The 24750-nt window shown below is 38.3% G+C and overlaps 11 protein-coding genes across 12 annotated transcripts; all 11 read left to right on the plus strand.

The window, feature by feature from the left end:
* Positions 1-85: 85 nt before the first annotated feature.
* Positions 86-1372, plus strand: LSM04_009357 (uncharacterized protein; the record flags this gene model as incomplete). The annotated part of the gene is made up of 1 exon (XM_067333545.1): positions 86-1372. One exon carries the CDS (start codon positions 86-88, stop codon positions 1370-1372), a length of 1287 nt encoding a protein of 428 aa, XP_067190587.1.
* Positions 1373-1704: 332 nt separating this feature from the next.
* LSM04_005356 (Mitochondrial substrate/solute carrier) lies at positions 1705-2748 on the plus strand (the record flags this gene model as incomplete). The annotated part of the gene is made up of 1 exon (XM_067333546.1): positions 1705-2748. The coding sequence occupies one exon, from the start codon at positions 1705-1707 to the stop codon at positions 2746-2748; it is 1044 nt and encodes a 347-aa protein (XP_067190495.1).
* An 827-nt stretch (positions 2749-3575) lies between these two features.
* Positions 3576-5108, plus strand: LSM04_001957 (uncharacterized protein; the record flags this gene model as incomplete). The annotated part of the gene is made up of 1 exon (XM_067333547.1): positions 3576-5108. One exon carries the CDS (start codon positions 3576-3578, stop codon positions 5106-5108), a length of 1533 nt encoding a protein of 510 aa, XP_067190422.1.
* A 1135-nt stretch (positions 5109-6243) lies between these two features.
* Positions 6244-9642, plus strand: LSM04_007264 (the record flags this gene model as incomplete). Of its 2 annotated transcripts, XM_067333549.1 has the most annotated exons (2): positions 6244-8597; positions 8778-9642. In XM_067333549.1, 2 exons carry the CDS (start codon positions 6244-6246, stop codon positions 9640-9642), a joined length of 3219 nt encoding a protein of 1072 aa, XP_067190544.1. The 2 variants fall into 2 exon arrangements, with proteins under 2 accessions (XP_067190544.1, XP_067190545.1); XM_067333550.1 differs by lacking the exon at positions 6244-8597 and having other exon boundaries at positions 9340-9642.
* Positions 9643-10102: 460 nt separating this feature from the next.
* Positions 10103-10546, plus strand: LSM04_005825 (uncharacterized protein; the record flags this gene model as incomplete). The annotated part of the gene is made up of 1 exon (XM_067333551.1): positions 10103-10546. One exon carries the CDS (start codon positions 10103-10105, stop codon positions 10544-10546), a length of 444 nt encoding a protein of 147 aa, XP_067190506.1.
* A 416-nt stretch (positions 10547-10962) lies between these two features.
* LSM04_008113 (Ran-interacting Mog1 protein) lies at positions 10963-11610 on the plus strand (the record flags this gene model as incomplete). The annotated part of the gene is made up of 1 exon (XM_067333552.1): positions 10963-11610. One exon carries the CDS (start codon positions 10963-10965, stop codon positions 11608-11610), a length of 648 nt encoding a protein of 215 aa, XP_067190565.1.
* Positions 11611-12170: 560 nt separating this feature from the next.
* LSM04_005851 (Succinate dehydogenase/fumarate reductase N-terminal) lies at positions 12171-12899 on the plus strand (the record flags this gene model as incomplete). The annotated part of the gene is made up of 1 exon (XM_067333553.1): positions 12171-12899. The coding sequence occupies one exon, from the start codon at positions 12171-12173 to the stop codon at positions 12897-12899; it is 729 nt and encodes a 242-aa protein (XP_067190509.1).
* A 1378-nt stretch (positions 12900-14277) lies between these two features.
* Positions 14278-15219, plus strand: LSM04_001726 (uncharacterized protein; the record flags this gene model as incomplete). The annotated part of the gene is made up of 1 exon (XM_067333554.1): positions 14278-15219. The coding sequence occupies one exon, from the start codon at positions 14278-14280 to the stop codon at positions 15217-15219; it is 942 nt and encodes a 313-aa protein (XP_067190417.1).
* A 765-nt stretch (positions 15220-15984) lies between these two features.
* Positions 15985-16884, plus strand: LSM04_001690 (Palmitoyltransferase; the record flags this gene model as incomplete). The annotated part of the gene is made up of 1 exon (XM_067333555.1): positions 15985-16884. The coding sequence occupies one exon, from the start codon at positions 15985-15987 to the stop codon at positions 16882-16884; it is 900 nt and encodes a 299-aa protein (XP_067190415.1).
* Positions 16885-17697: 813 nt separating this feature from the next.
* Positions 17698-19056, plus strand: LSM04_007255 (Palmitoyltransferase; the record flags this gene model as incomplete). Its single annotated transcript, XM_067333556.1, has 2 exons — positions 17698-18560; positions 18846-19056. The coding sequence occupies 2 exons, from the start codon at positions 17698-17700 to the stop codon at positions 19054-19056; spliced, it is 1074 nt and encodes a 357-aa protein (XP_067190543.1).
* Positions 19057-19919: 863 nt separating this feature from the next.
* LSM04_000660 (uncharacterized protein) lies at positions 19920-24536 on the plus strand (the record flags this gene model as incomplete). Its single annotated transcript, XM_067333557.1, has 1 exon — positions 19920-24536. The coding sequence occupies one exon, from the start codon at positions 19920-19922 to the stop codon at positions 24534-24536; it is 4617 nt and encodes a 1538-aa protein (XP_067190379.1).
* Between the last annotated feature and the right edge of the window lie 214 nt (positions 24537-24750).

The following is a 24750-nucleotide window of genomic DNA, read 5'->3' on the forward strand; positions in this document are numbered from 1 at the left end:
AATAATAATAATAATAATAATAATAATAATAAAACACGCATTAAGAGAAGAATTGGTGTAGGAAAAAGAGAAACATTTAGATCATATGAGACGCATGAGGATAAATGAGTTTAGTGTTGTTCACCCTAACACAGTTGTAACATTACCCTCATCTTTATCCTCATCAACTTCTCCATCTTCTTTAATACTATCGTCTACATCACCATTACTGTTTCTTTCATTGAGACATATTGGAACAGTGTCAAAGGCAAAAACTCCAAGGAAACGTAGTAGTTTCTTCAAGATGGGGGATGTGTATAAACCCGGTAAGTTTACATCAAAAGACCTGCCAAAGGGACCAACTGCATCCAATCAACCGTGGGATCCCATCTTTGCGCACTATGCTTTTAATAAAATCACAGGTCCACTACAGAGGAAACAGAACACAACACCGGATGATCACCTTACCGTAGATGAACTGGATAAATGGATGGATGCAAAGGCGGCGGCTAAAGTGTTGGGTATTAAGGAGAGTGAGTTATCCATGTTAACAGCACCGCAGGTGGAGGAGCGGTGGACGAAGATGTATAGTGAGAGAACGAATGCGATGCAGCAGGAGGTTGTTATTGCGGCTGAAGTATTATTAGAATACATTGACTCTTCACTACATAGAAAGAAAAGCAGACAATACTATCGACAATATATTGATAATGCCCGTCAGGCGATTGATCATGAAACGGAATTACGACGCAGAGATCATCGTCAAAAGTTTATTTATCTCTTTGGTATTGCCATTACCACCGGCTGCGCTGCTGTTCTCTGTATTGCATTCTTTCGTAATATCATTACCCGCAAAGATGTGGAGAATATTGGGGCCAATGCGGTATCTTATCTCTATATGGCCTTCACACAACCCACCAATCCAGAACCAGCGCCGGATTACACCGTGCGATACAGAGACACACCCACTGCAATGACACGTGATCAGCAAAGTGGATTGTACGGCGTAACGGATACAACACAGGTGCGTATTGCGTCAGAGGTGGATGCATACCGCCGACAAGAAGAGGCGGAGTTATTGCGATTGTTAAATGATGAGAATGAACGGGCGGCAAAGGAGGCGAAGGAGCGGCAGGTGCGGGAGAGTCGTGTACGGGTATACCGCAAAGGTGACTTTGATGACTCAGGGGCATTAAAAGAAGAGAAAACAAGCGATGAAACAAATGTGGATCCGGCAACGGCGTTTTCTCAAATGTCGTTTAGACAATTTGCGTCCATGATGGCATCGCAGTTTGGTGGAGGATCACGATTTCAACGTATTACACAAGATAGTGTGCGGCGTGCAGAGGATTTGGAGCAAATGCGAAAACGGATGGGGCGATCAAGTGAATGAGATTATTAAGTAAATAAGAGGGATATATATATATATATATATATATATATATATATATTTGTTTTCCTCTTTACTACCTGGGTTTTTACAATAGATTTTTTTTGTTTTACTGCTTTTTATATCTTTATTAATCTTGGATTATTATTATTATTATTATTATTATTATTATTATTATTATTATTATTATTATTATTATTATTATTATTATTATTATTATTATTATTATTATTATTATTATTATGTTTTTTAAAATATCTTTTTTCTTTTTTTTGTTTTTTTGTAAAGGGTGAGTAAGAAAAGGAGGGTCTTGTTACTTACAGGACACTTCTATAATGGCTGCGGTGGAGGGCCATCGTCATGATGGAACTATTGATAGTAATAATAGTAATAATAATAATAATAATAATAGTCGTAGTGAGAAACAAGAGCAAGAGGAATCATCTTCTGTGTCGCAGTCCCCATCAACAGGACCAAAATTGCACAATTCCGCTATAGCGCTCGCCTCTACTTCTGCCACAGTAGTTGCCAAGTCTCTATTACACCCAATTGATACATTAAAGTGCCGACTGCAGTCCTCTAGTACTCGCGGGTTGCGAGGTTTCAGTGATGAGTATCGAGGTAAGTGGGGACCGCGATATCTCTATGGTGGACTTCCTATTAAACTGGTTTTTTATATTCCCTACCAGGCTGTTTACATGACAACGTATAGCAATATGAAAGAGTTCTTGCGACCAGCTGATGTAAGTGGGGAGAGTCGTGTGGCTTTTCTCACTCGAACAATTGCTGCCGCTAGTAGTGCAGAACTTGCTAGTTGTATTGTACGTGTACCAATGGAAACGGCAAAAATGCGTATTCAGGCGACTGTAGTTCCGAATACACAATCCGCCGTGAGACAGATGTATCAACATGGCATTCTCTCTTGTGCCAGACTTGTAAAGTCACAGACACTTCTACATGATATTCCCTATAGTGCGATTCAGTGGATGTTTTATGAGACTCTACGCCCAAGGATGTTACGCATCGTTGGGAAACATGAATTAAACAGTGAATCTGAGAAACATTCGGGTTTGCGTGCGCATATGCAAAACTTTCTCTCTGCATTCTTCAGTGGTGGATTTAGTGGAATGATGGCATCTACGATAACAGTCCCGCTGGATGCCATTCGAACCCGCGTTGTTGTGGCAACGGCGGCCAATCCACGAGCCACAGTTCGAAGTGTTGTGCGGGATACTTATAAGGCTGGTGGGATTTCGCTGTTCTTTCGCGGTGCGTGTACGCGTGTATTTTGGGTGACTATGAACATGGCCGTGTATTTCCCATTATACGAAGTGTTTAAATCGGTATTGCTTGCCAGGCAAGAGGCCGCTTCCAGGTAGATTGTATGTGTCATATATATATGAGTTCATGTGTGAAATATCTACCAGTGCATTTGGCAGTAGCTGAAGTAATAAAAATGTTTTCGTTCATTTTTTGTGGCTTTGTTGTATTGTCTGTGTGTATTTGATTTCCATTGTCTGTTTCTATAATTTTTCTGCTTTGTGGGTCTCTTTTGTGTGCTATTGTGTGCGAAAGAGGATATATATAAATACATACCTCTGTGTATGTATTTTGGATATTTTATATGAAGGAATAGCTTACAGGAATGGAGTTGGTGATGGGAGTAATATACATATATTTGTGTATATTTATATTTATATTTACGTGAATAAGAGACAAAAATACGAGAAGGAGAATGAATTATATTAATTGCAATAAAGAAAAGTAAACAAAAACGCAAGGAGACATAATTGTGCTATATGTGCTTTACATCTCTTCATTCTGGATGTGCATGGGGTCTTTTACTCCTTTCGTTTTGATACTTTTTATTTTATTTCTTTCTCTCTTATTTTTCTTTTTCTTATTACCGTTATTATTATTATTATTATTATTATTATTATTATTATTATTATTATTATTATTATTATTATTATTATTATTATTATTATTATTATTATTGTTGTTGTATTGTTTTAGTTTCCCCTTCCCTTTTTTTTAAAATTCCTTTGTTCTCTTTATAATATGTATACTTCTCTTCCCTTAAGATGTTTCTATTTTCAGTTTACTTTCTCTTTCACTTTCTTACTTATTTCTCTTTGCACTACAGCCTTGCTACCATCTTTTTTATTTATTTTCCATTAGATATACATCATAAGTAGATATTGAGATGGTAACATCACTTACTGGAGGGTTGGATTCTGCTACCACTAATGCCGAAGCTACCAATACCATCAGTGATATTAGTACTAATACTACTGCAGAAACAACAGCAGGAAAGAATAACAATGATCGTGTTTGGCCTGAATTCAAAGAAGGTATGTGTGAAATGTTAAACAGTCAACGTTGCCTTGTTGTGGCGGCATCCCCTGAGACTGCAGTTTCTGTGTGTCAATCTATTGATGATGTTTGCAGAAAATTTCAATTCTATAATAATAATAATAATAATAATAATAATAATAATAATAATAATAATAATAATAATAATAATAATAATAATAATAATAATAATAATAATAATAATGAGAATAATGAGAATAATAAAAACAGTGAAAAAGAAAAGAATTCGCAACTATTGGCACTGCAAAGTGCCCCACGAGTCACCTTTACCACAGAGGAGAATATATCCAAATTGCAGAAATGCACCGCCATCTATGGTCGTGTGCCGATATTTATCGTCATGGAGATGGAGCACGATCTTTTCTATGCTCTCGATCTCCCGGAAAAGAATAATCATAATAGTAATAATAATAATCATCATCTTCATACTAATAATAATCGCAATAACACTACTCCTTCCACTCTTGTAGATGTTATTGAGACATTCCTGCGAGGTATTGTGAATGGCACAGTTCCCAAAGCCCCACAAGGCGATGCCCCGCCACTAAATGATCAATTTAAACCAAATCACGGTATCGCACTCACCCACGGCCTCTGCGCCGTCACAAGTACGATAGAACGACTGAAGTACGAACGGCCGGGTGGGGCGGTTTGTGTGTTTTGGAGTGAACATTGTCGAATGTGCCCGGCTGTTATTATGTTGATGGATCGTCTCGTTGGTTTGGTGTGGGCCGCGGCCGCCTCGCACGGTGTGGAGGAAAAGCCGTTTCATTATTTTATTTGTAGTATTGACAGTAATGATCTGCCGGAGTGTGACTGGCCGGGCCCCCGCAGTGCGCAGGTGGTGCCGGCGACTGTGGCGTACAACAGAGACGGCGATCGTGTGGTGTTTAGAGAGAAGCGAACAGCCGCCGCATTAGTGGCGTTTATATGTAAATACTGTTTGTCGAAGGAGTGCGGTGGTGTGGGGGAAATTACATCGGAGGTGATGAAGGCAGTGGAGGCATTCTCAGAGGATATACACTGGGAATGTGATTCTGCCAATACTACTACTACTACTACTACTACTACTACTACTACTACTACTACTACTACTAATAATAATAATAATAATAATAATAATAATAATAATAATAATAATAATAATAATAATAATAATAATAATAATAATAATAATAATAATAATAATAATGATAATAATGATAATAATGATAATAATGGAGTTGGTGGAAATGGGAGTCATGAGGGCCATACTGTACACCGCAGTGATGAGAAGACACACAGTGTGTTACATCCATCAGAGGAGAATAATATGCGTAAGCGGCCACGTTGCTGCAATACCGTGGTGGAGAGCAATGAATGAGAATAACAAGACGAAAAAGATTGTGATTTGAAAGAATGAAAGAAATATACCCATCTCATCCCTCAAAAATAAGATAAAAAAAGCAACGGGAAAAAAAGAAGAGTGTCTGCGTGTGTGTATGAGAGAGAGAGAGAGTGAAGAGGGGGAGTTGGTGGAGGAATAAAAAGAAATTTTTCATAGAAAATGAATACCATTAAAAGGCTGAAAAATGAAACATTGAAAACAAGAAAAAAAAGAAAAAAGAGACACAAAGGTGGGGAAAGAACAGGGAATTGGAGGCCAGAGACATCAAAGCAACTTTTTTTTAAATCTTCTCTCTCTTTATCCCTTTCAACTACTATGAAAATCGTTTCCTGCTAGCGAGTTTATATATATATATATATATATATTTGTTTATTTATATTTATGTATGTATGTATTTATTTATTTATTAAGTATACGACATCAAATAAAATTCCTACATTTGTTTTTTTCTTTCGCTTCGCCTATGTGTGAAGTTAAGGTATGAGAAAGAAGTGTAAACACAGTGATGTGCCGGTATTGGTTCTGCATGTGTTTTTTTGTGACAACTAATTAAAAAAGTATATATACTTACGATGAGTTTCCTCCCACATATATATGTGAAAATAAAAAATACTTTTTTCAAATTACCTATTCGTGATGCTTCTCCTTGCCATGATGTTTTTCTTCTGTATAAAGTTAGTTTATCATTTGTATTTTCTTTTTCTTTTTCTTTATTTTAGTAGCGATTTGTTTTGGTGTTAGGGGACACACACACACACACACTATATATATATATATATATATATACGTGATAAAACGAGAGAAAAAAAAGTTAAATAAAGTCACAGTTAAATACAGCGAGATAAAAAAGGGCGGGTTTCAACGCAGCGCTCTTCACATTTGTTTTCTTTTTTTTTCTCCCGTCGCATGCCACTCACTCTGTGGGGAACACACTGAGAAAACGATATATATATATATATATATATATATAAGCGCACAAATACAGAAAGAAATAATAAAAGAAAAGAGAAAAAGAGAGTTCTTTGGGGGAATAAATAAATAAAAAAAGAAAAACAGAGAATTTTCTATTACATAATCCCCCATTAATATATTTCTCTCTTCTTTTCTTTTCATGCGAAAAACGTTTGTGCGTCTCAGTGGAGGATTTCAACCCCCACGCACAGTAAGAGGAAAACGTCACTCCTCACCACCACAGGAAGAAAAAGAAAAAGAAGACGCATCTCTCACTAATACAAATACAAATCCTTCTCTTCACACCACCGCCTCTCATTTACTGCACGATTTGGGAAGAAAACGTACATGTCTCGAATCATCATCGCGGCATAAACAATATATAAATACACAATCTAGATCAGAACACACATCGTCAACAGCAGCAATAACAATAGGAGTAAAACCATTGCGTAGAGAGGAGGGGTTGCTGTCAAGTAGTAATGAGGAAACAACGAATTCGGAAAATGTGGATAAACCTCGTGAGTGCAATCATTCAATAGATCAACAGACACCTGAACAACGTAAAATCGAAGCAATAATAGCAGAAGAAAAGGAAAAAGAAACTTTTGAAAATGAAGAGAAACTGCAACGGGAAATGGAGGAGGATCTTCGTCTCTCTGCAGATCTCGCATTTACCCCGCGAGATACGGGACAACGGTCATCAGCATGTGTCTTCTCACAGCAGGGAATAGAAGAAGACGCTGAATACGATGAAAACATAGAAGATACAATGAATACCAATTCATTTCATTTTCCGAATGTGAAAGGTGATGGACATAATGGTGTTGTACTCTTTGCCGAGGGTGAAAATGGTACAAATCCGGTATATCCAAATACACCTAGTTCTATTATGACTAGTACGAATAATACGAATACCGTTGTTACCAATTTTAGTGGTAAAACAATAAAGGGGAGCTCCAAGAATAGTAGTGGTGCTGGTGGTGGATTTTACGATCTTCCTTATGCTGCACAGAGTTTCTTTAATAATCGATGTGGTATCAAACAACTTTATCCATGGCAGCATGAAGTTCTTATGCGAGATGATATTCGTAATGGAGGAAGTTTAGTATATAGCCTTCCAACAAGTGGAGGTAAAACACTTGTAGCTGAAATTTCACTTCTTCGATGTCTTCTTAATAGTAAAAAGTCATGTTTTTTCGTTCTCCCTTTTGTATCATTGGCAGAAGAAAAAACAGAAGGACTTCGTCTTCTTGGGGATACACTAGGATTTGCTGTAGATGGTCATTACGGTACTCAAGGTAGACTTCCCCTTCCGAAACGAACAGCTGCATACGTTTGTACAATTGAAAAGGCTAATTCTTTACTCAATCATATGCTTGAAGAAGGATTAACAGAAGAAATTGGTTGTATTGTAGTTGATGAACTACATATGCTTGGTGAATCACGGCGTGGTGCAACATTAGAACTATTTCTATCAAAAGTATTATGTCTATCTCATCCTGTTCAGATTATTGGAATGAGTGCTACAATTCCAAATTTGCCAAGTATTGCAAAATGGCTACGTGCAAGTTGTTATTTAGGAGAATACCGACCTGTACCATTACGACAATACGCGGTTATAGAAGGTATGGTGGTAGAAGATGGTGAAAGAAATGAGAGAAATTTATTAGCAGCTGGATACTCTACTGAAGTAGAACAATTAGTATTTTTAGCGACAGAAGTTTCAGATGCATCTGTACTTATTTTCTGTGCAAGTCGTCAACAATGTATTGATACAGCACATCTTATTGCACGATACCGAAAAGAAGCTATGAATGGATATACAGGTGCTAAAGATAGTATTATTAATGGTATTGTATCTGAACTTGATTCTCTTAGTCATGATACTTCATTACTAAGTCATGTTATTCCATACGGTGTGGCCTTTCATCATGGTGGACTTCTTTCAGAAGAACGTGAACTTATTGAACGAGCATATCGTCAACGTCATCTTAACATTCTCTGTTGTACATCCACTTTAGCAGCTGGTGTAAATCTTCCAGCTAGACGTGTAATTTTTAAAACGCCTTATGTCGGTCGTGATTTTTTAACAAAATCACGTTATTTACAAATGTGTGGACGTGCTGGACGAGCTGGTTTGGATGAATTTGGAGAGTCATTTCTCCTATTATCACGTAAGGATTGTAAGCGTGGACGTGAGTTAATGCAACAAGATGTGGAAATGTGTTCGAGTAAAATGTTAGAAGAGGCAAGTGCCTTTGAACGGGCTATATTGGAATGTATTGCTCTTGGGATTATACATAGTCCATCTGAGGCTAGAAAGTGGATATCTAATCTTTTATGCCATAATGCCCCTGGTCCATTTGATGCCGTGTATGATGCATCCTCAAGACCATTACCGGTTGTTTTAGATAATATATTCGATTCGGCATTAAATCGATTGGTACATTTTGGTTTGGTGCGGCGTTTGCCACAACCAACAGTGGATGAATCGGTCACTACTGCAGACTCGTCACATAATAATAATAATAATAATAATAATAATAATAATAATAATAATAATAATAATAATAATAATAATAATAATAATAATAATAATAATAATAATAATAATAATAATAATAATAATAATAATAATGTATTATTATCGGCAACTCCGTTTGGTGCGTGTTCGGTACGTTCATGCTTCAGCATTGAGGAGGCTTTATTGGTTCGGGAGGAATTGGAACAATTACAACGTACAGGCCTTATACTTGCTGATGACCTTCACTTATGCTACTTCTTAACTCCATTACGGGAGATTGGGGATTGTAATTGGGTGGTGTACCGTGATATCCTCTCTCGTTTAAATGAAAACCGTCAACGTATTGCAAACATGGTGGGTGTGGATGAATATCTTGTGTACCAGAGAGCAATGGGGCTTAGTGATTCCACCGGCAGTAGCGCTATCAACAATAACAATAGTAACAATAATATTAATAATAATAATAGTAACACCCAGCTGTTCACAACGCGTCGTTTCTTTGTTGCGTTAATGCTTGCCGATCTCCTTGGAGAAGTACCTCTCTGTGTTGTGGAGCAGCGTTATCAGTGTAACCGCGGTCAGCTGCAGGGATTGATGCGCAGTGCGTCTATGTTCAGCAGTTCCATTACCGCCTTCTGCCGCGCAATGGAGTGGTTTGCGCTTGAGGCGGTACTCGCGGCGTTTGTAAAGCGACTGGGATTTGGTGTAAAACCCGATATTGTGCCGCTGATGGAATTACGCGGCGTGCAGCCCGGCCGTGCGCGGGCACTGTGGGCCGCCGGCTTCCGCGATCCCGCCTCTATCGCAGCGTGTGGACCAGAGGAGGTCTTGCGGCGTGTGAAGGCAACAGTAAATACCAGTAATAGTAATAGTAATAGTAATAACAGTAGTGGTGGGAACAGGGCGGCGAAGTTTTTTACACTCCGCGCGGCTGTGGCAATTGTGCGGGAGGCGAATTTGTTTGTGCAGAGGCAAATACGTGAGAAGAAGGGAGAGCTGATGGAGCTTACAATGCACTCACGTCTGCCATGAGATGTGTGTGTGTGTGAGACCTAAGCAATGTTTGTTAGTGGTGTTTGTTAGTAGTGTTTCTTTTGTTTTGTGTCCTCTGTGTTAACCTCAGGTCTGGGCGGTTACGTGTGTGGTCCACACATTTCCACTCTTTTTGGGTGAAGTTATTCTGTTTTTTTTTTGTTTTTGTTTCTTACTCTCAGTTCAACTTATTGTCCTTGTTATTCTTGTTGAGCTCATTTATATTTTTCTTCTATCTCTACATATGTATAAATGTCTTTCAGAGCATTTCCATTCTTTTCGATTTCTCTATTTCTGTACCTGCCTTCCTTTTTCTTTTCTTCTTTTTCTCTCATATTGAATGATACAAACTATATTACTATCATTATCCTTTTTCCCCTATTATTATTCCCGAAATGAAAGGATCGGTGTACGGGAGTCGACGTTATTAATTGTTTATATATATATATATAATATTATAATGCTCTTCGCGGCTGTATTACTCTTTCTGTGTGGTATCTGCGTGGCGGTAGTACTGGGGCAGTTCTTATGTATGCGGCGATGGTACATTCACGCTAGTGTGGCGGTGGCGCTATTTCCACTAGCCGCAATTGTAGGAATTGCCTTTACCGTCTCTGCACAGGCATTAGTAGAATATATACACGGAATGGCCTCTACGACTATTGTTTCTACTAGTAATAGTAATAGTGGTGCTAGTACTCCACAGAGTGGGACTTTGCTTTCAATGTTGAGGGCTGCTATGCTGTGCGTGCGCCCGATTGATGGGCGATCACTGACAATGCTTGATATTCAACTTGTGGCTATTCTGTTGTTTCTCTGTTATGCGGCGGTGTTGCTGCTGCGGCATTTGGTAGACATTTCACGTTTGTTGAAGATATCGCGTAGGCGTCTCTTCATGAACTAATATATATATATGTCTAGAAGGGGGGAAATGAATAGAATAAAAGGTTAACTACTTTTCATGAATTTGTTTCCTCTTTTTTTGTGGTTTGTATTTGGCATTTGTTACTTTTGTGTCGGCTTGATAGCAAATTACATGAAGTTTATTCTATTTTTTTTTACCTTTTGTGCATTTCCCTTATTGAAACAATTATTCACTTGCACTTATTTCCATCAATTATTATTATTATTATTATTATTATTATTATTATTATTATTATTATTATTATTATTATTATTATTATTATTATTATTATTATCACTATCTTTTTTCCATATGTTTCTAACGTATTCTTTCTCTCCTCCTTTATATACCTTCAATATATAGCTAAATATACTATATATATACAGAAAGAGAGAATTGTTTGCAGAAGTGTATTAATGGAAGAAAAGGAAGTACAGCTCTTTGGTGGCGCTATTACCTGTGTAGTTCCCACCACTGCGGTGGATGTGAGTGACTTTAGACAAGTACCAGACACACAGGAAGTTTACACGGAGGCCGAAACAGGTGTAAGTATTATTGTGGAACTGTTAGCACGGGAACGGTCCATAAGTGATGGTAACTGCGGTGTTTACTTCTACACAGATCTCGCACGTGCGAATGACTGTGGTGAGGGCGATTACATTATTTCCACACAACAACAACTCAGTCCATCTGACTATCCGAATGTAGCCCCACGGCTTGAGACTACGGATCTTAATAATAATAATAATAATAATAATAATAATAATGGGCAGCAGTGCGTGTATGGCTGCTGCGTTAGTGGAATACAGCGTATTTCAAAGTACACGAATGAGAAGGGCAAAGAGAATGAAGTACTTGTAGTGCTTGCCGTACTGCGTTTTCTTCCACCTGTTTCAACAGACATTCTTCTTTCTATCTCTGCACCGCAACTTATTCATCCGGAGAGCAGTGAGGCACGTGTGGTCTCACGACGGCGTAGTGAGGCGGAAGTGCAGGAGATAATGCGGCGTATGTTGCATACATTTACAGTGAAAGACTGGGGACTTTTTGTACCAGAGGAGTAAATGGAAAAGTAAACGAATCGAGAACAATTATTTATTTCTCTCTTTGTTTATATATAAATATAAAATTTCTGAGAGAGAGAGAGAGAGAGAGAGAGAGAGAGAGAGAGAGAGAGAGAGAGAGAGAGAGAGAAAGATGTTTTTCAAGCATGCTGGAGCTGTCCGTATGTATTCTTATGTGATTTTGTATTAATTGTTGATCGTTATTGGTGATACGATACTATTTCCGTTTTTGATTGGGGTTCTAATCTCTTTATCTCTTTGGTTCTTTATTTATCACTTTCTCTCTGTTTTTGTGTGTTTCCCTAGCGGCAGTGAATATTTTGAATTCTGCTCTCTTTTTCTTCCTTTCTCCTGTTTTCACCAATAATATTGGAGAAGATCTCTATAGCGAACACACGTAAATTACACCAAAGCCAAAGAAAAAAAAAGAAAAAAGAAAACACCATTTTACTACGTGGTAAAACCAATAAACAAAGGAAATAAAAAAAGCAAACAACACAATAAAACGAACGAAAAAACAGAAAAACAAACCAAACCAAACACAATACGATACAATTGTAATGCTGCGAAAGATTGCCAACCCATACAAAGTCTCTATTCGCCGCTGCGCTGCAACAGCACCGGAAACAGGTTCCAAAGCCATTCTCCGCCTTATCCGCTATGATCCCGTTACCAACGAAAAACGTGTGGAGAGTTATGAGTATGACAGGCATCACGAGTACATGGTGCTCGATCTCATTACGGCAGTGAAGGCGCATCAGGACCCAACACTCGCCTTCCGTGCCTCCTGCTGCGAGGGCGTGTGTGGGAGTTGTGCGATGAATATTAATGGGATTAACAGTCTGGCGTGTATCACGTTTTCACAGCACGTCACTACTGTTGGGCCGCTGCCAAACTTCCCGGTGATTAAAGACTTCGTCGTTGATCTCCGCCACTTCTTCCGCCAGTACGCGTACATCCGGCCATTTGTGCGGAACAGCAATCTCGACCGCAGCCGGGTCGACAGCATTATGGCGCGCTACAACAGCGTGAGTAAAGCCATTCACGGCGTGAGTCCCCACGAGGAGGCCACCCGCACCAAATTAGCCCCACACGCCGGTGTACAAACCGAAGTTATTGCGATGTTGAGACTCGCGGATGCCCTGCGGGAGGCGGGGGATGTGTCGCATCTCGTGCATGTCTTGACGGCACTGGAGGAGCGGGGCGTGGCACTCGATCAGGAGAAGCTGCGGAAGTTAATGGAGGAGACGCTGCAGAACCACAGCAGGCGGAGGAGTAGTGCGGCGTAGTGAGAAAGAGGAAGAAGGAGAAAGAAACAAGAAACAAAGGGGAATACAAAGAAAAAAAAAAGAAAAGAAAAAGAGGTTGCGGGAGAATAAATGAGAAGTAAGGAAAAGGAATAAACTAGGAGACATGTGATATCACGTGAGTGGATGATGGTGGAAGCAAGTGGATGTTTACGGGTGAAATGAATGGGAAGGATGGAGAGGAGGGGTGTATCGCATTTTGTGGGTATATTAGGTGGTCTCAGTGGCAGTTCTTTTCTCTTCATATACTTCCTCTAGTCACCACTACACTATTAGTAATGAAAACGGAAATAATTTCTTTCTTTCTCTTTGTTTTTTTTGTTTTTTGGTGTCATTTTGGTTAGCTTTCTTAATTCACTCTGTACCACGATGCAAGTGGGATACGACACAGTATTCTTATGACTCTCTGCTTGAGAAAGAGGAGAAGAAGTGAAGAGACGCAAAAGAAAAGAAAGCAAGAAAGAAAGAAAGAAGAAAAAAAAACGAGGTGAAATAGAACAAAGAAAGTGAAGAGAGGGGGAAAATATGTGGGTGGGGTGAGGACTTTGTGTACGATTTACGTATGCTTTAATTATTTGCAATGTGAACGATAATTGAAGGCATCTGTTTATTGTAACGGGAGCAGAGGGAAAGGAAAGGAGAAGGAGTGAACTGCTTGTGTTCGTGCGAACGAAGCCTATATTCTTTGAGAAGAGGAAAAAAAAACTTAGAAGTGGGAATAATCCCATGGAGTGACTTATGACAATGGGCTGGATCGAAGACGAAAGAAGTTAAGAAAAAAAAAAGGGAGATAGAGGGATAGAGCAAGAGCGGTCTTGAAAATAGTACATGAAGAAAAGACACTTATGGGAACTTATTCTTATTGTTACTATTATTATTATTATTATTATTATTATTATTATTATTATTATTATTATTATTCTTGGTGTTGATGTTTTGCGTTTGTTTACTTTTTGTTATTTGTATGCGTTGCTCTACGGTGTTCAACACTTAACGGGACATACAAGATGTGTTTTTTCTCCCTTGTTCTTTAACTCCATATATGTAGGAGTCTGTGGAAATGAAGTTTATATGTACATCTTTTTTTTTGTCCTTACATTTTTAACGACAATATTACTACTTCCTTCTTTTCTCATTCTCATTTTCACTATATTCCAACACCCTTTTGTGTTTTTTTCCTTTTGAAAAAATATATCTATTTATTTGTATAAGAAATCTTAAGTTCACTGTGAAATACAGAAGGCACACATATACAACACGTACGCACAGGGAGAGAAAACAAGGAAAGAAAGAAAGAAGTATACTTCTATACATTTATACAATAACACACATTTACACACACAACCACATGCAATCTCTGATGAATCCTGTTTCATCGTTGTTTAAACGACAGAGTTTAACGCGATGGCGTATTGTGGAAATCGTACTTATTGGACTTTCTGTGATAGCGTCATCATTGCTCATTGTGTTTGTACCACCCGCTCGGGTGTACTGCGGTATTGTGTTAACACTTTCCGTCATTTTCGTATTTCGGCTCTGGCGACTATTGCCAAGTGATCGACGGCGGGTGTTGAGGGAATCACACAAGTTGGCAGATAAAATGCTCATTGATCGACATATCATAACAGCGGCACAAATACCAACAAATGCAGATATTGGTATTGATATTGGTACTGCTGCTGCTGTTAGACCGTTGGCGGCTCAATCTATGCAATCAGCGGCGACCATGCAGTTCTCCGCTGTTCCTCCACCCCAGCAGATACTGATGGGTTCTGTGTTTACACCGCAGCAACAGCAGGCAATGCTTGCGGTTTCAATGTTATCACAACAACAACAACAACAACAACAACAACAACAACAACAACAACATCAACAACATCAATCAATGATGGCAGCATCTATGATACCACAACAACAACAACATCAATCAATGATAGCAGCATCTATGATACCACAACAACATCATCAATCAATGATAGCAGCATCTATGATACCACAACAACAACAACATCAATCAATGATAGCAGCATCTATGATACCACAACAACAACAACATCAATCAATGATAGCAGCATCTATGATACCACAACAACATCATCAAGAATTAATGACTGCTTCTATGGCTCCACAGTATCAACAACAACGACAACAACCACCAATCATGGCTCCCATATCATCACAATCACAAGGTAATCATATTGCATTACATATCCCTCAGATGATGGTTGCAGGTGCTGGGGGAGAAGGCAATGTGCTACCACAACCCCTCGTAAATGTCAAGCCCACTATGCATTTTGGTTGAAATATGTCATATATCATGGCCAAATTATTATTATTATTATTATTATTATTTTACTTTACCAGTTTTTTTTTTCTGTACTTGTATCTCTTTTTTCTCTATTTTTTAGGGTGTTTCGCTATAATTGAAGAGGAGAAAGTATCAATGAGTACGTACGAGACATTTCTTTTTAGTCTAGTAATACCTTAGTCAAGGTTTATTGCCGGTGTTTTTGCTTTGGTTAGTTTTTTTATTTTATTCAATTGATTTCCCTATTTACATTTTTTTTTTAGTATCGTATACGTTTCGGGATAGCGATCTTTTCCTATACGGAATTCTTATTCTATTATTAAAGGAATTGCTCCCATTTTTGTGATTTTTTTTTCGTTTGTTTGCTTTTCATTCCATCTGCTTCTGTGGCTATGATTTGCCTATAATGGTTAAGCAGGTATAGGATGATGATTGAAGTCTTATGTGAGGGATGAATGGTTAAAAAATCAGTGTTTTTGTTTTTCTTTTGGTGTATTATCCATATGTACATGTGAATATATATATATATATATACTGTTTCCATTTATTAACCTTTTATTATTATTTGCATTCTTATCTTTCCTTATCTTTCCTTATCTTTCCTTTTTTTTATAGTTGATTGTCACCCTTGTATGGCCCTATCTCTTATATTATTACATTGTATACCGTTTAATTTACACAAAAGAAAGAAGGGGGAAAAAGGGAGTATAAGAGAGGGTTATCGCACATTTATTTATCTGTCTTTCTATTTATTTATTTATGTGTTGTGAACAACAACACAATCCACCCCGACCAGTAGATATTTGTGGTTGGTGTGCCTTTTTTTGCCGCCAAATTCCCCCCTGCTTTGCGGTATTTCTAATCCTTCTCAATGTTGTTCCCTATTACGTCTTCTTTATTCCCAGATTACATCATTCCTATCAGCGTGGGGAGGCATCCTGGCTCTATTGCGTCTACTGCCATGCGGTGATGGCTATAGCGGAAATACTTGTGTTTGTGAACTTCTTTCTCGCTGTGTATACACCGCCGGGTTATGTGGAGCGGGAGCCGTGGTCACACACACCGGTGTTTAGAGGCCGCGCTGGAAGTAATCTTAACACAAATGAAGTTTGGCAAACGGGATTAGATGGTAAAATGCGTTTTTGCTTTCGATGCGAGATTTACAAACCAGACAATGCCCATCACTGTCGTTCCTGTCGCAGATGTGTGTATCGTATGGATCATCATTGTCCGTGGATTAATAACTGCGTCGGGCGGGATAATTTAAAATTTTTTTTGCTTTTTCTTGCATATATTCCATTAGGGGGATTACATATCGCTAGTACCACGTTTTATAGTCTATATTATCATTTTCCTCTCTTTAGTGCCGCCAATTTGGGAGATAGTATTGTGCTTGTCGCTTCCGCAGTGATGTCAACATTGATGGGGATCACATTTCTTATTTTCGCCGCACACTTTTTATTTTTAGCATTTCGTGGTGAAACGACAGTAGCAAATGCAATTGCGCATGGAAAAGGTGATCGACAGCGGCAAAAACAAATGCTAAAGGAGGAGAGAGAGCAATTTCTTAATGAAGTGTTTGGATTAGATCGTCGTTGGTGGAATTTGATATGTCCAGTGGGCATAGTACGTCCCCCAGAGAATATGGGGATTGTATAGTGGATTCTATGAGATTGCTTTTGAATGGCGCTAATATTGATAGTGACAGGATATGATGTGTTTGCTTGTGTGTTTGTTTGTGTTATATATATATATATATATATATATATATATATATATTATGGAGTGAACTACTTCTTGTGTTAATGCGCTTTCTCGCTTAAGCGGAAACCACATATTGGCCGATTCTATTTTTCTTCTTATTGCCTCTCTCTCTCTCCCTCTCTGTGTGTGTGTGTGTGTGTGATAAATTTGCTTTTTTCCCCATTTCTCTGCAGATTAACAAAACTCCTCTTATGAATCTTCTGACTGTAAATTGTGTGTTGGGAGTTCTAAACTAGAAGAGGGAAAGAAAAAGGAAAACACACGGACACAGACAGAGTATGCAAAAAAAAAAAAAAACATGGTTTTCTTTTATTTGCATATACATATGGTAGACATATATATATATATATATATATATATATATATATATATATGAGTATGGTGTATATTTGTTTATTCATTTGTTTGTTTGTTCTAACGTTTTTCTTTTATTTTTTCTTTCTTTATTATTATTATTATTATTATTATTATTATTATTATTATTATTATTGTTTCGATAGAGGAAAAGGTGGAGCACAGAGACGCCTGGTGGAAGGCAGTGTGACTGCCTAAATTAATATCGCTGCTTATCACCACCATCACGGCTCACTACTGTAGTGAGAAGAAGTCAATATTTATAAGGAAGGGAAGACTCTACAAAGAAAAAAATAAGAAGAAAGAAGAGTGAACACTCCTACATATATATATACAGAAGAAGAGGAAAAAATAATGGAGGATTATTGTAGTATGCGGAATAGACACAGTTTCACCCCACGTAGCTGTGGGGATTGGTGTTGTCTGTTCGCCGCCTATTTACCTCCGTTATTTTTATTGCTGCTCATTCTATCCCTAGCCATTGCCTTTAATGTTTACTTTATTATATTATGTGCTAAGTATCACACCGATTGGCGTATTGCAGTTTCTCTTGTTTGTATTATAGTCGGAGATGCCTGCGCAGCAGTTCTGCTCTGGGCTTTGTTTGCTGTTATTAATACACCTGCGGGATATGTATCTGCAGACCCGTGGCGATATCCCCCACGTTATATTGGTGAGTCCAGATTGTATGAACCACCGAGAAATGTAAACACTACTAGTATAAATGATCAGACTACTACTATGTCTTCGCCTCTTGCTAGTACTAGTGCCAATGGTAATGAAGAAGGAGCTTCTTGTGCAGTGGATATTGCAGGAGTTAATATGAACAGTGTAAGAACATTAGATCGTCGTAACAAATTACGCTATTGTGAGTTATGTGGACAATATAAACCTGATCGAGCACACCACTGCAGTGTATGTGAACGCTGTACCTACAACTTTGATCATCACTGTCCAATGGTAAACAACTGCATTGGACGTGATAACTACAAAATGTTTCTTCTCTTTCTCCTGTACGTTCCTTTGGCTGGATTTGTCGATGGCGGCCTTTTGTTGTTAGGCATATTTGCTATTCAAGAGGATTCTGCCTCTATTGGATGGACGTTAGTGGGAATTGTGACGTGTCTTATGGGTCTCACCACACTCTTCTTTGGACTCGCCCATCTCTGGTGGCTCTACCGCGGTGAGTCCACAATGTCCCGCCACATCAACTCCCTGTCGAGATCTAACAATATTAATGGTAATAATAATAATAATAATAATAATAATAATAATAATAATAATAATAATAATAATAATAATAATAATAATAATAATAATAATAATAATAATAATAATAATAATAATAATAATAATAATAATAATAATAATAATAATAATAATAATAATAATAATAATAATAATAGTAATAATAATAATAATAATAATAATAATAATAATAATAATAATAATAATAATAATGATAGTATTAGTGATAGTAATAGTAATAGTGATAGTAATAGTAATAGTAATAATAATACTGTTAATATCACTGAAGTAACGCGTGAAGTGCGGCGACAACGATATGAGGAGGAACGCCGACGGCATTGGGACGCCGTGCTTGGAACAGACAGGCGATGGTGGCGGGTGATACTCCCGCTGCACCCCACACGCAATGCGGAGGAGTGCGGAGAGGAGAGGATGCAGTTAAACAGTGAAAGAAACAGGACATAAGGGCTTCGTGTGAAGAAAGAAAGAGGGAAGCAGAGGAGGATATGTGCGGGAAAAAGGGGAGGATACGAAGAGGAAGAAAAGCAAAAAAAAAAGAAAGGTATGGCGAGAATGGTAGTGAAAGAGATAAAAGAAAGAAGGAAAAGAAAGTAAAGTGAAAGATGGTTATTTGGAGTACTGAGTTTGATATGGAAAATGAATACGATATAACGTACTTACATAAAGTGGGCTTTGCCTATCTATCTATCTACACATTCATTCACATCCCCATATGAAAATATATTTGTCTATATACGTATAGGGATGTATGTATATGTGGAGTGTTTTTCTTTTTCCTCTTTAGTTTTTACTCCATGTATATGCATTACTTTTCTTTGTCTACGTGCTCCATATAGCTGATTAGGCGGTTGCTTAAGTAGAGACTTGATGTTTGTATTTTTTTTCTTTTCTGTGTGTGTGTTAGCCCTCGGAAAGTCGGTTGTAAAGAATGTTATATTTCCCCTTTTTTCCGAAGAGAAAAAGGGACATCACCGTACCTGTGGTTGTGCTATATACTGGTCTCTGTCGGTTTCTTATTATTATTATTATTATTATTATTATTATTATTATTATTATTTTGATTATTTTGATTATTTTGATTCTTCGTTATTTCTTTATTTTCCTCTTTTATTTATTTATTTCATTTCTCTTTTTCTATCTCCTATTTGTATGATCTCTCATGTATGTACTCTTTACTCTTTTCTTTTTACTTGTTTATTTTTTTGTTTCTCTCTCTCTCTCTCTTTTTTTATTTATACCCAACTATATATCTCTCTATTTATTTATATTGGAGGAAAGGGGAACGAAATATTAACATCCGCTAGTAAATGTTGCACCTCTCCCCTACTGCCAACAGCAGTAATAGCAGTAATAGCGGTAAACGTGGAGTCGTCAACGGTCGCAGTGATGTGCTGAGTAAATTGCCGCCAATCCTTCGCGCTGCAATTCCCCCTACAAAACCAGTGAAACCACAAACAACGGCAAAAACATCAGATGATGCCAAGGATGAATTGCTTCAGCTAAAGCATCTTCTCCGCTCCCAGGAGGTTCGATTGAATGCACGTCGACGTACCATGTCAAGTGCCGTTTCCGGTGCTATTAGTGAGAAATTAACCGATAATGATGCCGATACGCATTCCACATGCGGGGCGAAAAGTGACTTGGGAGTACCACCAGCACATTCTCCGGGAAATATATCATTGACGTTTACTGCAGCTAAATATAACCCAAGTCCTGTGCTTCCCACCTTACAGACAAGTGCATTGGAGAAACTGCGAGAAACAGTACCAGAGGAGAAGAAAATAGAAGAGGTTAAGGAGGAGAATAAAGTTGATAATGATGATGATATTGAGGTAAAAAAGTTAGAAGAACAACTTGATCGTTGTCAAAGTCGTATTGTTCGTTTACAAAGTGAAATGACACGTTCATGGAAGACTCCACAACCACTATCTAATGTCACTACACCAACACCATCGCCAACATCATTACGCGGAAGTACTGGAACACCTGTAAGTGCAACTCTTCCTGAAGTAGTTGATATGCCAACAATAGTTTGTACAACTCCTGAACCGGAAGAAAAAATGAAAGGCAGCGATCCACTTGTAGGTTGTGTACCACATTCTCAACTTGACTGCAGTTCTCTTGATCTATGGCGTACCGGGAATAATGCCAGTGTAACTAATCTTTTTGATGCGGAACAATCTGTTCTAAATATGACAATGGGACGAATGTCAATGCGCTCCAGTAGTATTTTACGTGTGACAGATAATACAGTGGCATTTATGGAACTATTAGGAGGAAGACGCGATGTTGTTTTACCATCACCAAGTGAACTGGATATTACACGTGGTGGTGATATTCTCTCATCTAATCATATACTTAAGCCGGATGTACAGGATGCTTTACGTAAACGTAAAGGGCCAACAGGGATGATTGCTGGTGCACCTTTTTTTCGTATGGTTCCCTTATTAAATGTTGGAGGTGTGGCACAACCTAGTATTAGTGCTATTAGTACGGTTGTAAATGCTCTACGTCGGGCATTTGATGGATCTGTTGTTTGGGTAAATCTTCGAGAAGAACCTCTTGTTTATATTAACAATGAGGCTCATATTGTTCGTGAGCGTAAGGAACCTCTTTTGCCAATGATAATTCCCAATGTCACAGGTCGTAGTATTGCTCAAATTGAAGAAAAACTTAAACAAGAAGTACTAAAAGAAGCTCGTGGAAATGGTGGTAATATAAGTATTCATATGGAGGGAAAAGATGGTATAATGGAAGATCAATGGGAATCTGCAGATCCTTCTCATGTCTTAACATTACAAGACGTATATAATACATTAAAACCAAATGTTATGTATTATCGTCGACCTATTACAAGAAATATTGGTCCTCAACCACAAGATTTTGATTTCGTTGTCGATTTATGCTTGGAAGATACAAAATCTGTTATTATTTACAATTGCCAATCTGGAAGAGGTAAAACGAGTGCTATGATGCTTATTACGAGTATTGTACGTTTATATCAATCATGTATTCCAGATGAGTCTTTTGATATACGTTTATTACGTAGTGACATTAGATGTTTTAATTTCCGAACCATTAAAAAAATTGTCTCACTTATTCCTGATGGTAAGCTTCATGAACGTCGTATTACGGTGCTTTTGGAACTTTCAGATAAGGGATACTCTATCGCAGAACATATAAATGCTGCATTTAATACAGGAAGTACATCAGTAGAAGAAGCTATTATGCAGTTACAGCAATATGCCTACTTTCTTGTTTTCTCTTACTACTGTGAACAACGTTTTTGGGGATATCATACCAAAGCTCCTTTCAGTGAATGGCTTGCCGAGAATAATGAGCTTAAATTATTAATCACTAGTATTCAATCAATGGAAGAGGAATTTAAAGAAGAACGTATTGTTGCCCCTGTAGATGCAGGAGAAGAAGCATGGGCGGCAAGTATTGTACGTCATCGTAAAGGGAATGTACTTAGTGCTGGACGTATTCTTTGTAGTGTACCAATGACGAGTGAGAATCAAACGAGTATTAACGCACTACGACAATTAGCACCCGATGTACCTATATTTACATGTGGAAGACTTTCACAGGAGGGACGTGATAGACTTATAGGAGAGATACGAAGACGATTCCCAAATCAAAAACGTATTCAATGGATAAGTCTTCGTGCAGAACCTATGATATTTATTAATGATACTTGTTTCACACTAACAGATTATGATTCCGTTCCAACCAATCCTACAGAAGTAGGTTCTACAATGCATGTTTCTGTAAAAGCATTAGAACAGATTGAAGAACGTTTACGAAGGGATGTTATTCTTGAATCACAAGAACGTAAAGGACAGATTTTATTACACAGTGTAGATGAATTTGGAAAACGTTTAACACTACGTGTTAAAGTACGTACTGTGCGAACACCTAAAGCTACTATGACGGATTTTGCAACAGATTGTGGTATTGATTATCACCATGTACCAATTCCTTTCTCTGGACATATGTTGGCCTCTGATATTGATCCTCTGTTGGCGTATTTAAGTAATCATAGTGACACACATGATGTATTTATTATTAACGATACAGAAGGATCTACGCGAACTACTGTAGCACTTAATATTCTTACCATTTATCGTGCTTCTCGCGTACTTAATTTACGACAATTAGCTACTCCAGATGATATCAAAGAGGTACTTTGTGTGGATCGCAATAATATTGTTTTACCACAAGCTCAAATTGTTTTTTCTGTTCCTGTTAGTCCAGAAGAAATACCTTCTTCACCTGTAGAATTGCAGGTAGCATTTACAATTTGTCAGATGCTTACAGCAGGATCTCTATTGCGTGTAGTATATGCCGCAACAGAACTTGGTGGACGCGGAATGCGATGGAATATAATGCACGCATTAAACCATCTTAAAGAGGAAATGGCAAACGAGAGTGGACGTCAAAAAGTAAAATTGATGCGAGATGCCATACACTTGGTACGTACATATCTTCTTGTACTACTTAGTACTATTTATATTGATACTATGGGTGATTATAGTTCACAGGAACCATTCAGTGACTGGGTAGATAAGCGAGTGGAAGTGGCAAATATTATTGCAAACCTTGATCAACGTGGAGAGCAGTCTATTAAGTATGTAGAATCTCGTAATATATTAAAGACAGATCTCTCACGTAGAAATGGTGATGTACTAACGGGTAACTTTGCATTGAAGGCCGATCACTTCCCAGGATGTAGGAAGAAGGGACTTCGTCCCGAGTTGTGTGGAGCACCAAATCTACGTAAGGTGTCTAATGTTAATGTCTATGGTGTGGCAATTCCTACACTAATGGGTATTCGTAATATACTTTCACTACTTGGTGCTTCTCAAGAACCCCTTGCGACGTATCCTGGAGAACATAATGATAAGGAACTTTATACTGCGTTTGCGGCACCTCGTCTCTTTGATCCGCAATTTCGTGCGGAGGAACTTTCAAAACCACTTCGGGGACATGTGGTATGGGTGAATTTGCGAGAAGAGCCTGTTCTCTACGTGGGAGATCGTCCTTTTGTATTACGTAACTTGGATGCACCATATGTAAATGTGGAACTCACAGGTATTGAAGCACAGAAGGTGGAACTTGTGGAATCGCATTTATTAACAGATGTATTAAGGGAGGCGGAGTGTCATGATGGGATGTGTCTTGTAAGTGATGAGGGAAACCCTGGTGAACTTGTCGGTATTTGGGAACCCGCAACCACAGAAACCGTTAAAACGGTACGACAGATTTATAATGATTTAGCGGCGCAGGGTTTTCGTGTGGCATTACTTCGTCTTCCAGTAACAGATGAACAGAGTCCTGGTGTGGAGGACTTTGATGCGCTTGTGACGGCTTTACTGCCAAGTATTACAACCCACATGGATCGTCGTGAGACACTTTCATTTGTGTTTAACTGTCAAATGGGACGTGGTCGTACCACCACCGGTATGGTGATTTGCTGTTTGCTCATTGGTCTTGTAATGCCAGAGTATTATGATGAATTGGATAATATGTTTAACCCACTGTATAAAGCAGAGGACTCCTCCCTTTCCCGTGGGGAGTATGGTTGTATTGTGCAATTAAAACGTGTCTTGACAGATGGGCGTAACGCCAAACACCGTGTGGATCTCGTTATTGAGGCCTGCTCACAAATGCAGAATTTACGTACCGCTATTGAGGCCTTTGCCCAACAAGTGAACTCCCCAGACGTCACTGAAGCCCAAAGAGGACGGGCCCATCATCACGGCGTACATTATCTTCGTCGATACTTCAATCTCATCACATTTGCCGCCTATTTAGAGGAGGATTATATTCCAATGAAGCGGCAGATGCGGGGGACGTATGCGGCGTGGCTGGCGCAGCGGCCTGAACTCACCACTTTGTGTGAATCGGCAGCACTGAAGTAGAGAGTTGAGTTTCATTATTATTTCCAAAAGATTAACAATCAAAGAAAACAAACAAACCAAAAAAAAAGTACAAAAAAAAAGACGAAAAAGAAAAGCGTTTATGTAGAGAAAGAGAGAAAAAGAGGGGGGAAAGTCCATGTCTGGGGTCATCCATATGAAGTGGAAATGTTAGAGAGGTAGTGTCACAAAGTAGAAACAATGTTTTAGAAGATAA

This window comes from Trypanosoma melophagium, assembly GCF_022059095.1.
Source record: "Trypanosoma melophagium isolate St. Kilda chromosome Unknown ctg27segment0, whole genome shotgun sequence".
NCBI lineage: Eukaryota > Euglenozoa > Kinetoplastea > Trypanosomatida > Trypanosomatidae > Trypanosoma > Trypanosoma melophagium.